The sequence below is a fragment of the Lucilia cuprina genome, chromosome 3 (genome assembly GCF_022045245.1).
Source record: "Lucilia cuprina isolate Lc7/37 chromosome 3, ASM2204524v1, whole genome shotgun sequence".
Classification (NCBI taxonomy): domain Eukaryota; kingdom Metazoa; phylum Arthropoda; class Insecta; order Diptera; family Calliphoridae; genus Lucilia; species Lucilia cuprina.
The window spans coordinates 4,515,947-4,528,446 of NC_060951.1; the positions used below are offsets into that span (position 1 = coordinate 4,515,947).

The 12,500-nt window shown below is 32.4% G+C and overlaps 3 protein-coding genes across 5 annotated transcripts in view; 2 read left to right on the forward strand and 1 right to left on the reverse strand.

Annotated features, from left to right (window-relative positions):
* Positions 1-175: 175 nt before the first annotated feature.
* LOC111677148 (interference hedgehog) overlaps positions 176-12,500 on the reverse strand; it is a 51,686-nt gene continuing 39,361 nt past the window's right edge. For 2 of the 3 annotated variants that reach the window (XM_046946026.1, XM_046946025.1), the window contains exons 5-8: positions 4,218-4,877; positions 3,978-4,157; positions 3,759-3,916; positions 176-1,458 (exon numbers count right to left, since the gene is read on the reverse strand). In XM_046946026.1, coding sequence (XP_046801982.1) covers positions 496-1,458; positions 3,759-3,916; positions 3,978-4,157; positions 4,218-4,877 — 1,961 coding nt within the window. In that variant the 3' untranslated portion in view covers positions 176-495. The remainder of the gene's footprint in view (positions 1,459-3,758; positions 3,917-3,977; positions 4,158-4,217; positions 4,878-12,500) is intronic. The other variant, XM_046946027.1, reaches the window with a different exon arrangement.
* Positions 4,957-5,553, forward strand: LOC111677183 (selenoprotein H). Its single transcript, XM_023438271.2, has 2 exons — positions 4,957-5,007; positions 5,072-5,553. The coding sequence occupies exons 1-2, from the start codon at positions 4,995-4,997 to the stop codon at positions 5,467-5,469; spliced, it is 411 nt and encodes a 136-aa protein (XP_023294039.2). The 5' UTR covers positions 4,957-4,994; the 3' UTR covers positions 5,470-5,553.
* LOC111677149 (regulatory protein zeste) overlaps positions 6,969-12,500 on the forward strand; it is a 6,227-nt gene continuing 695 nt past the window's right edge. Inside the window, exons 1-3 of the mRNA XM_023438221.2 lie at positions 6,969-7,857; positions 11,425-11,885; positions 11,962-12,500. The exon at positions 11,962-12,500 is cut by the window's right edge and continues 695 nt beyond it. Coding sequence (XP_023293989.2) covers positions 7,511-7,857; positions 11,425-11,885; positions 11,962-12,500 — 1,347 coding nt within the window. The 5' untranslated portion in view covers positions 6,969-7,510. The remainder of the gene's footprint in view (positions 7,858-11,424; positions 11,886-11,961) is intronic.

The following is a 12,500-nucleotide window of genomic DNA, read 5'->3' on the forward strand; positions in this document are numbered from 1 at the left end:
ACTAGACTATAGACTAGGTTATAGACTAGACTATAGTGCAGATTATATACTAGAATAAAAACTAGACTATAGAATAAACTGTATACTAGACTATAGATTAGACACCAAAGACTTGATTATAGGCTAGACTAGGGTATAGACTTGACTATAGATTAGTGTAGACTATAGACTAGGCTGTAGACTAGACTATAGTCTAGTTTGTAGTCTACAGTCTTAGTTTTTAACATTCTCTTATTTTTAAATTCATTTGAGCTCTCTTTATCTATAAAAAACTTTCTCTCATTTTTGTGCCCTGTTAGTAAGTATATAAAACAAACTAATAGTTCTAATTCTTAAGCTAAATTATTTACATTTAAATTTAAAGTAAACTAAAACTTAATAGTCTGTATTCATTACTAAGAAAGAAAAAAATAAAAGAAAACAAAAAATTCTCTAACTTACATAACTTCTGCTCTCTTTAGCACTAACTTACTATCCGGCTAACACTGTTTAACATCACACTTCAATACTGTTGAGACTGCCCGAAGAGATGTTATCATTGTGACTGCCCAAACGTGAGCGTTGTTTCATCATGGCCGCTCTGGCGGGCATAGGAGAACGTTGAACTCTTGGACTACCGGCGGCCACGGCAATAGGTATACCCAGACCACCGTTGGGATTACTGGACATGGAGTTGACACCATTATTTGAACTACTGCCGGATGTACGTCTTGTCCTTCTCAAAGAAGGTATGCGTGTAGTAAGACCTTCCAAATTCATGGCGGACGAATCATGATTATTCGGAATATTCGAGTTATTTTGATTGTAGGGTAAATTATTACGTACATTGCGATCTAATGTACGTCTTTGTTGATCTAAACAGGGCGTTAGGGGAGCGGTTTGATGTCCAGTTGGTGGTAAAGATGGATGATGATGATGATTCATAGCCGACATAGAAGTGTGATTATTATTTTGATGTGGTGGCACAGGCGGTGGTTGCTGATAGTCTCTTTTAGCCATTAAGGTGGGGGTAGGAGGTGTTTGATAATAGGGTTGAGCATGATGTATACCCGATCCTATATGGGCCTGTGAATTATTCAAATTATTAGAGTTAGCTAATTTATGCAAGGTTGATGAGTTCGATGAAGAACAGGAAGCATTATTCGATTGTTGTTGTTGCATTTTCGTTGAGGTTGTATGATTTGCTAACTTTGTTGTATTCTTACTGGGTAGGGGAGGCAAAGGTTTCGATAGAGGCGAATTAGGATCCAAACCATTGGCTAGAGTAACACCCTCGGAAGCTTCTAAAGTCTCACAAGATGAGGTGGAACGTTGTGGTGGCGTTTGTAGATGTTGCAGAGCTAAATCATGTTGTTCAGCATTAAGCTTCTCTGTACTATTGTGACAACTGTTGTTCGAACTGCTGGTGGTGGTGTTATTGGTGGTGGTCATGAAACGTAATTCCATGACATTACGATTCTAAAATAAATCATGCTGATATTTCTATATCTAAGCTAGTTTCATATTGTTTATAAAAGTTTAGAAAATACTTTTAAAAAAGCTTAGGAAAATATTTGTATTTTAAAGCATTAGTTTAGGAAAAGCTGTCTAACAGAAGCGGTGATATATTTACTTATAAGAAGTTGTAAATTTTCCCTAAAAAATCTATTTTTTTGTTGTTTCTAAGCTGTAAAGGGATAAATATTTAATAATTGTATCCAGAAATGGAAAAATTTTAATTCCCAAACACTTTTGGGAAAATTCCCAAAATCCTCTCAAACAACGGGGAAGTCTTAAAACCCATTTAAATTAAATAACAAACCATGTTTATAACATTTTTAAAAATTAAGTGCATTTTTGTGTTAAAATTCTTTAAAACTAACACTTTTTTGGAAAATTTCCAAAATCCCCTTAAAAGGGGAAGCTTAAAAAAGCTTTTGAAAATATTTTAAAGTTAATTTTTTAATATTTGTTATTAAATTTCACAATTTTCACTCAAAAAAACTAAATTTCCTAAAATTTTTATGAAATTTCCTAAAATCCCCCAAACTGGGGAAGTTCGAAATCAAGTTTTGAAGGTATTTTAAAGCAATTCTATCATATTTCTTATTAAATATATAATTTTCAACTAAAAAATTTCAATTCCCAAAAACTTTTTGAAAAATCCCCCAAATTCTTTTTATGCGGGCAAGTTTCTTAATACAAATTTAAAGCAATTTTATACAATATTTAGCAATTTAAGGAAATTGTATATAGATATCTACCAATACAAAGAAATTTTAAACAAATTCCACAACAGGGGAAGTGTGCAAAGTGTTTTTAAAAGCAAAAGTTTTTGTAATTTTAAAGAAATTTAAATAATTTACAAAATTTTAAAATAAACTTAAAACTAATTTTTACATAAATTCATAAAAAAAATAAAATTAAAAAAAAAAACTATATATAAATGTTGTGCTAGTGAGATAGTAGTTGGAAATAGTTGCCAGGAAAATCAACACCTTTTAGAAGACAACAGCCGTTGAAGCAAAGTAACATACAACCCCTTTGATTTGTTTGATAAAATTTAGATATTTATATAATAGACAGGATGTATTGATATAAAGAAAATACAACAACTAATTTACAATAAAAAGCAGTAAAAGATAAATTATATTTATCGAAAGATGAAAAAAAGGAAATAGGAATTAAAAAATATATAAATTAAGGTTCTGTTTTAGTTCAGATCTAGTTGTAGTTTCCTTCTTGCTCTGTTCTAGTTTTGTTTAAGTGGTGTTCAATTTGTGTTTTAGTTGTGTTCTAGTTCTGTTCTAGTTCTGTTCTAGTTCTGTTCTAGTTCTGTTCTAGTTCTGTTCTAGTTCTGTTATAGTTCTGTTCTAGTTCTGTTTTAGTTCTGTTATAGTTCTGATATAGTTCTGATATAGTTCTGTTCTAGTTCTGTTCTAGTTTTGTTCTAGTTCTAGTTCTGTTCTAGTTCTTTTCTAGTTCTGTTCTAGTTCTAGTTTTATTCTAGTTGTGTTCTAGTTCTGTTCAAGTTCTGTTCTAGTTCTGTTCTAGTTGTATTCTAGTTGTATTCTAGTTGTATTCTTGTTGTATTCTAGTTGTGTTCTAGTTGTGTTCTAGTTGTGTTCTAGTTCTGTTCTAGTTCTGTTCTAGTTCTGTTCTAGTTCTGTTCTAGTTCTGTTCTAGTTCTGTTCGAGTTCTGTTCCAGCTCTGTTCCAGCTCTGTTCTAATTCTGTTCTAGTTCTGTTCTAGCTCTGTTCTAATTCTGTTCTAGTTCTGTTCTAGTTCTGTTCTAATTCTGTTCTAGTTCTGTTCTAGTTCTGTTCTAGTTCTGTTCTAGTTCTGTTCTAGTTCTGTTCTAGTTCTGTTCTAGTTCTGTTCTAGTTCTGTTCTAGTTCTGTTCTAGTTCTGTTCTAGTTCTGTTCTAGTTCTGTTCTAGTTCTGTTCTAGTTCTGTTCAAGTTCTGTTCTAGTTCTGTTCGAGTTCTGTTCTAGTTCTGTTCTAGTTCTGTTTTAGTTCTGTTCTAGTTCTGTTCTAGTTCTGTTCTAGTTCTGTTCTAGTTCTGTTCTAGTTCTGTTCTAGTTCTGTTCTAGTTCTGTTCTAGTTCTGTTCTAGTTCTGTTCTAGTTCTAGTTCTGTTCTAGTTCTGTTCTAGTTCTGTTCTAGTTCTGTTCAAGTACTGTTCAAGTTTCAATATTTAATTCCATTTCCCCTTTTTGTAATAAAAAAAGTGCATAATAGGGACTAAATTAAAACAAAACAATATCTTTCAGTTCTCACCTTATCAGCCTCCTGAGCCAGTGGATTTGGTGTAATATTCATTCGCGGCAAAACACCATTCAAACGATGATTATTTGCTTTGTGATGATTGTTAACACCCAAAACCTGTGGTGATACAAAATCAGCTTGTATATGATCCAATTGAGGTTTATTTTCTTCTGTAAAGAAAACACAATTATTAAAACTCATAATTTTGAGGTTATGTTTTAAAGGAAATACCTTCAGCTTGAGAATTTTTACGTCTTTTTATGCACATGCAAACACTTAAGCTGACTATTAGTAATAAAAGGCCACCACCAGCTGCTCCGGCAACTACAGGGTACAAAGAATTATCCTCTTCATTGGGTTTAGAAGCAGGTTCTTTTTCGGGTAAGCTGGGCGTGGGGGTGGTAAGAGATTCTGTAAGGAAAGAATAAAAATTTAGATTTTTTTCCAGATATGAAGATGTGTATTACTTACTCTTAGTGCTGCCTTGTACTATGGAACTGAATTCGGAAGCAGCCATTTCATTAAAGGATTGCAATTTGAATTCATAGGTTGTGCCAGCCTCTAACATGTCTATTTTAAATTTTCTTGTCTGCATGCCATCTACAGTGGCTTTCATATACTCACCAGCCGATGAGGCTGGCCTATAGTAAGCATAGAAACCATCTACTTCAGTGGCCGCCGATGTATGAGCTAATGACCATTGCAACATTACCGCCGATTCCGATAATGGTTCTATACGTTGTAATTCGGGTACGGGTAGATTAGATAAATCTAAATCTTCTCCACGTCTAAGGAAAAACTTGGAAGAAGTATTACCCTCTTTATTATCGTTATTCGAATAAACGGCTATAATACGAAAACGATAGAAACGATCAGGTTTTAAACCCGTCACCGATGATGTGAAATTCTTAAAGCCCTCATTATTACGATCCATTTTATTGTAGCGTATATCCTCATTCGTTGTTTGCCAGTTTTCACGGGGTATTGTGCGTGCTGCATCGCCCAACATGCGATATTGTACTTTAAAGAATTGTATGGGTAGACCATCGTTTTTGGGCACATACCAGCGCAACATAACGGAATCATCGGATAGGCGGGTAACATTAGGGCGAGAGGGTGGAATCATGGTAGCTAGAATTTAAAAAAATATTAAAAATTAAACTTAAAGTTAAATTATTTTTAATTTTTCTAAAATTTTCTTTAAAAATTCAAAATTTTAAAAACTTTTCTTATATTTTCTCTTTGAAAATGTCTAAAAAAGGTAACTCCTTTCCCTATTGGACATTAATCTTTGTTAGTAATTAACCATCTTCCATTTTATACAGCCAAAAAGAAACCCAAAGAAATTGACTGGTCTGCAGAAGCAAATTTCGATAAAAATCGTTCTATTATCTATATAGAACATTCCCTGGAATGTCCAATTTTCTCCATAAAGGCAGAGGAGTTTTTGAAATATTTACAAATGCAAATACCCGACAGACAATTTGTTTTAATACGCAATCAATATGGTAAATTAGAGCCAAGAGAGGGTGCATTTGAAATTGAATTTTCACAACATGCACGCACTTCCAAGCACAATTTGTGGTCAGGTTTAGATAGAGGACCACCTAGACGTGATAAATTTCCAAAATTTGAAACATTAATGCCAGAAGTGCAAAGAGTTTTAAAGAAATTCTATCCAGATGTAGTGGCCAATATAGAGGAGGATATAGAGGAAGGGTAAACATTAATAGAATAACTCATTTTTATAAAAAAAAGTTTTGAAATTTTAATGGAAATGCCAAAAATCTAAAAAATAGAAAAAGAATCATAAATTTTATTGTTTTTTCTTTATTAACTAGTTGTAAGTGTTGTAAAGTGTTTAAAATTGTGTAAAGCAAACACAACCACCTGTTATTGTTGCCAGTATGAAATAATAGTGTTGTTAAGTGTTTATGTTTTAGCCTAGCAAAGTTTACAACCACACTGTGATAAACGGAGAAAATTCACAATGTGCTGTAGAATAAAGCTGCCAGATGTTGAATTTTTGTTAAAAATTAACAAACTTGATTATATAAAAGTAAAAAAAGTTCCGTTTTTCTTAAGTTCTAGCTAAGTTTTAGTTTAATTTAGTTCTAGTTCAGTTTTGGTTAAGTTTTTCTTCAGTTTTAGTTAAGATTTAGTTTAGTAAAAGTTAGGTTCTAGTTTAGTTTCAGTTAAGTTTTAATTGAGTTCCACTTTAGTTCAAGTTCTAGTTAGGGTTCTATAGTTAAAATGAAAAGTCGACTTTTTGCATTTAGGTAAAAGTCGACTTTTTGCATTTAGTTAAAAGTCTACTTTTTGATTTTTTGCATTTTATGCAAAGTTGATTTTTCGACTTTTTTCAGTTAGTTAAAAGTCGACTTTTAGACTTTTCGACTTTTAGTATTTTGTAAATAGTCGATTTTTCGACTTCTCCACATTCTCGACTTTTTTCGCCTATTTTCAACTAGTTTCGACTTTTTTCGACTAGTTTCGACTTTTTTCGACTTATTCCGACTTTTTTCGACTTTTAATTTTTTTCAACTTTTTTCGACTTTTTGACTATTTCGACATTTTTTCGACTTTTTCCGACTTTTCGAAAATTTCAGACTTGTCAACGATTTTCGACTTATTCCGACTTTTTTTGATCTTTAACATTTTCGAATGTTTGACTATTTTTGACTTTTTCCGATTTTTTTTCGACTATTTTCAATTTTTACCGACTTTTCTGACTTTTTGACTTTTTCCGACTTTTCCACTATTTTCGACTTTTTCCGACTTTTCGACTATTATCGACATTTTTCCATTTTTCCCGATTTTTTCCGACTTTATTCACAGACGATAGTCGAGTTTTCACTTTTTTCGAACAAAATTGTTTTCTTCGACTTTTTTCGACAAAAAGTCGATTATTCGAAAGTCGATTTATAGAACGAAAGATTTAGAAAAAATTTTTGTTCACTACCACATCAGTTCCGAATTTCATTAAAAGTTTAAACTTTCTTTTAGTTAATATATATAAAAAATCCATCTGGCATCCCCTGTTATTGCTATGTACTCATTCAAACAACATAAACACTCACTCATACCAATGCAACAACTCATCTCATTGAAAAGAAAAAGAACAAGCTAATGAAACAAAAACCAAAAAACAACAACAAAATAAACACAACATAGAAAAATGGCTGACTCGACTCAGGTAAAGCAAACACAATGCAAGCAAATTCAGTTGCTCATTGAAAGGCCGAGTGAGTGGAGTAAAAAAATTGTGGAATAAATAAAAAGCTGAAAGGTTTTGCGCGTTTTTTTTGTTAAGAAAAAAAGAAAAATAATTATGTTTATTAAATAAAATAATAAACGAAAAGAAAATGTATTAAGTTAAAAAAGTTATATTAATAAATATTTTAATAAAACAAAACTTTGCAATACTTGTGTTGGAGAAGCAAAGAAAAAAATTTTCAACGAGTTATTATTAAAAAGAGTTTTTGTTGTTGTACAAAAAGAGTGAGCTAGACAGCATGACAGTAATAAACGGCAGAAAAGTGTGAGATAAAATTAGAGTGAAAAAAATTGATTTTTTTAATAATAAAGGCAAAAAAATAAGTGATTATTTACCAAGTAAATAAATAACAAAATTTGTGCAAAAACTAATAAAATTTTTTTTGCTTCGCATTGAAGAAGAAGAAGAACAAGCAAAAGAAAACAACAAAACAAAATTTAATTGAGTTTTTAACGCAAAAAATATTTTGTATATGAGATTTTATTGAATGATGTCCACGGATGGTACACAACAAGCCGTTACAGTCACGGTTAAAGTGGACGATACAATTTCCGGTGCTGGTGGTGGTAATAGTAGTGGCTCTGGAACGACAGGCGGCAAGTGTCATCAAATGTCCTCATTGACACCACGTTTTACTCATGAAGAAAAAGAAATCCTATATACATTATTTCATCAGCATGAAGAAGTGATTGATATAAAATTTCGCAAAAAACAACGTTCCAAGTATTCGGTACGCGAAGCCTGGGAACAGATAGTACGCGAATTTAATTCAACACCGGGCGTTAGTGCTATGCGTAATTTGAAGCAGATACAAAAGTTTTGGTTAAATGCCAGGTAAAACTTATGGGAATTGTGGCAGAAGAGAAAAAAAGCATTTTGTTTTATGTAAAATATTTTCTTGAATTTCTTAAGAAAAATGCACCTGATACTTGTGCAAAGAGTCAATTTTACGTTTATTTGCCGTCAGGCTAATTAGAAGTGTGGCTAATGTAGGGTTTTTTTGAGCTGCAATATGTTAAAGAGTTACTACTTTATAAAAAGTCGGCTTTTTGCATTTTATGAAAAGTCGACTTTTTTCATAGACGATAGTCGTGTTATCGATTTTTTTGGAACAAAATAGTCGACTTCCGACTTTTTTCGAACAAAATAGTCGACTTTGACTTTTTTCGAACAAAATAGTCGACTTTGACTTTTTTCGAACAAAATAGTCGACTTCGACTTTTTTCGACAAAAAGTCGAAGAATGTTTTAATTAGGGTTTTAAAAATCGACTTTCGAATAATCAAACAATCGAATTTTTGTCGAAAAAAGTCGAAATCGACAATTTTGTTCCAATAAAGTCAATAACACGACTATTGTAGATAAGTCGAATAAAGCCGTAAAAAGTCCAAAAAAGTCGGAAAAAGTCTAAAGAGTGGGAAACGGAAAAAATCGAAAACTCGAAAAAAGTAAAAAAAAAATAATCGAAAGAAAACCAAAATAGTCAAAAAGTCGAAAAAATCGAAAAGTTGACTATTTATTAAATACTTAAAGTCGAAAAGTCTAAAAGTCGACATTTAATTGAATGAAAAAGTAGAAAAGAAAAAATTGACTTTTCATAAAATTCAAAAGTTGAAAAATCTCTTTAACCGTTTAAATCGTTTCCACGACAATTGGATCTCCGCTCCGGTATGACCCGAGTCATACTCAGCAAAGGATTGTCAAACCAGCGATAGATGTATCAATCGAAAGTTTTTTCCCCAGGGAAGAGCATTCAGTTACAGCCAACCTTGTTACAACAACAACACTACAATCCCAACTATAGTGATGTAGGTTACAAAAAGGGCCATCAAAATTGTTAATCGGAAGATCGTTAGAGAAATTTGTTAAAACTATTGCAAATTATTAAAAAGTAAACACTATGTCAAGTAATAGGTAATGATTTATCTAGCCCAGCAGTTCGACAAAGAGTCAATGCATAGGAAAAAGACAGTAATTTCCACTAATAGTTACCCACCTGGATGATCGTAATTCGTATGTTTTTGGTCAATCGTCACGAATGTACCCTTTGTAATCGAGAATGAAGACAGTCGTCACTTTAGTGTCCCCTTTGTTAGCGGGAGCGGAGACAGTCGTCTCTTTACTGACTACTAATATGCCACCATCTGGTTGACTCAAATTTATAACTTTTAGGTCAATCGTTACATTATTGTCCCATAGTATTTTGGAGAGTAGACACTTGAAATTTCCAAATTTTAGTTCCATTAATATCTTACCACCTGGCTGACTCCAATTCGTATGTTTTTGGTCTTTCGTCAGAAATAAACTTTTTGTAATCGAGAATGAAGACAGTCGTCACTTTAGTGTCCCCTTTGTAAGCGAGAGCGGAGGCAAAATTGTCTCTTTACTGGCTCTTTGTAGGGTGTAGAGTAACAATTGACTTCCTCGTAGGACAAGCCCATGTTAAAATGGTCGGTCACCTGGGTAGTCAGGTGGCTAGGGGCCACCACAAGTGGTAGGTTAAGTGGTCAGTTCGGGACTGTCCCGTCGAACTGCTGGGAAATAGTTTATAAATTATTAACATTTCTATTAAAATTGTAAAATATATTCCACGCTTTGCAGAGTTTTTTTTTTGGCTACAATTGACAACACTCTTTTTTATAATATAAATGCAGGCATGGGAAATATAGTACTTTAATACATTTAGATATGGAAATGTATTAAGATACTTAATATTATCTAAAGTCTATAGTCTATCGGTTAGTATCAAGTCTAAGCTTTAGTCTAGTCTAATCTAAAATATAAAATACCATTTTTGTTGTTAGTACTATTTGTAAATATCAATTTTCCATGCCTGCTTTAATAGCTTCTTAATTTTCTATGAGTTTTATAGTGAAACTAGTAAAAAGTGAGAGAGAGAGGAAGTTGGAGTGTATTTTAAACTCATCAGCAAAAAAGCATCTTTATTAAACTCATAACAAAAAACTAAATGAACTTTGCAACAAATTTCAATATTTTTTTAATAAAAAATTAACTATTTCATAAAAAAAAATTCTTTAAATTTTTAAACAAATTTACTCTTCCTAAAACAACCCACTGTTTATATCATAAAAATATTTGTTGTTATTGTTTTTTTTTTCTGTTTTTTTATCATCTCTTTTTCGTAGCTATATATTGTTTTCATTTTTTTGCTGCTGCTTCTTTTTCTTTTCGTTTACCCACAACGAGTACAGTTGTGAGTGAGAAATTTTAATGCACAAAAAAAAAAGAGTGTAAAAAAATTGTGGGTATTTTTTGTTGTTGTTGTTAATTTTCATTATAAAACTGAGTGTCTCTGTGTGTGAGTAAAAAAAATAAAATTGAGAGTAGTTGTTTTTTTTTGTGTTACATTCTGTCACTGACAGCACCACAGTTGTTTCTAAAAAGTAGCAGGGCAAACAAAATAAAGTTGCCAGATGGCTCAATTTTTTATTTTAAGTTTATTTTGAAGATTTTTAAAAGAAATTTAAAAAATTTTTTAAGAAAACGATTAAAAAACTTAAAAATTTTATTAAGAGGAATAACGGTTACTTATTCGATTGATTTAATAGAAGAAAAAGTATAAAAAAGTATAAAAGTAAAACCGATTACTAGACGGCAGCAGTAAAAAAAGTAAAAACTGATTGATTTATTTGGTTTTTCATATAATCACAGTTTGGCGAGTATTCGAATAATCTAAAAATCGATTAATCGGTTACATCAAATTGATAATCAAATAAAATTTGTTTAAAAAGTTGAAATACACTCGGCTAATCGTTAACCGATTGATTTATTTGGGTTTTTGTACAATTATATTTTGACGAGTATTCGAATAAACTATGAATCAATTAATCGAATAAAATTGATATTCGAATAATATTTGTTTAGGATATTAATATGCAATCGGCTAATCGTTAACCGATTACAAGACGACAGCAGTAAAAAAGTAAAATCTGAATAATTTATTTGGGTTTTCACATAATCACAGTTTGAGGAGTAGGTATTCGAATAAACTATGAACCGATTAATCGGTCAATTCAAACTGATAATCGAATAAAATTTGTTTAAGATATTAACATGCACTCGGCTAATCGTTAACCGATTACTACGGCAGCAGTAAAAAAGAAAAATCTGATTGATTTTCTACATAATCACAGTTTGACGATTAATCGAATAAACTATAAACCGATTAATCGGTTATTTCAAATTGATAATTAAATAAAATTTTTATATATTGTATACATTAAAATCGAAAGGATTTTCTTAAGTTCTTTTAAAAATTATACCATTATTGCCAAATCGATTACTCGGCTAAACAAATAATCGATTAATCTTAAAATTACTTAAAATTTCTTGAAAAACAAGCAAAATCAAACTATTCTTTCATTTCACCCTTCACTTCCAGACTACGCAAACAGTATCCCTTTCGCAGTGGCCAACAAAAACAAAACTCCAATAATGACAACAACACAAGCCACATAATGAAAAGTGATGAACATCATGTCATCAAAGATGAGCCAGCATTTCATATTTCAAATAATGAAAATTCCGAACACAATGAACAAAATGAATCATTCCAAGAAATGGAAATGGAGACGAATGGTGTTAATGATATCGAAGAAGATCCTTTAGATGCTCAACAACAGCCGCAGCAGCAACAACAGCAGCAGCAGCAACAACAACACCAACAACAACAGCAGCAATTACAGCAACAAGTAGCAGAAGCTGCTACCATACATACCCAACAAATTAGTGTAGATCAAATATCGACCGAGAAATTGACACTTAATGATCTATTGCAATTTAAAACTAACAGACCTAGAGAAGAGATAATATTACAAATAAAACATCCTGCAGATACCACTGGTAAGGAGAGATTTAAATAAATGTTTCTATGAGTTTTTTTAGGTTTTAAATTGTTTGTTAATCTTATCTTTTCTAGGTACTCAAATAACCATACCTTCCCCTTCACCAACACGCATTACCATACCCACTCATCATCAGCCACAGCAGCATACCATGGCCACCATTACGGCCAATGGTTTTAATCAACAAATTATCAGTGAAATCAAACCTCAACAAATCACTTTGGCTCAGTATCAGGCTCAACAACAGCTGCAGCAACACCAATTGGCTCAACAACAGCAACAACAATTGGCACAACAAGCCCAGCTGGCTGTACTGCAGCAACAGCAACAACAGGCTCAACAACAACAGCAGCAACAGGCTGCTGCCGCCGCTGTAGCTGCCGCAGCTGCTGCTCAACAGCAACATCAACAACAGCAGCAACAACAACAGCAACAAGTTAAAATGCAACTACAAACACCCACCTCACAATTTGCCACCGCTACACCCACATTCACTTGTACCACCTTCAGTGCCTTGCCAACGGCGGCTGTGGCAGCTGCTGCTGCAGCCAATACACAACACACCAACACCTTAACTTCAAACAATCCCAATATTGCCACTCTCACCGCCAAC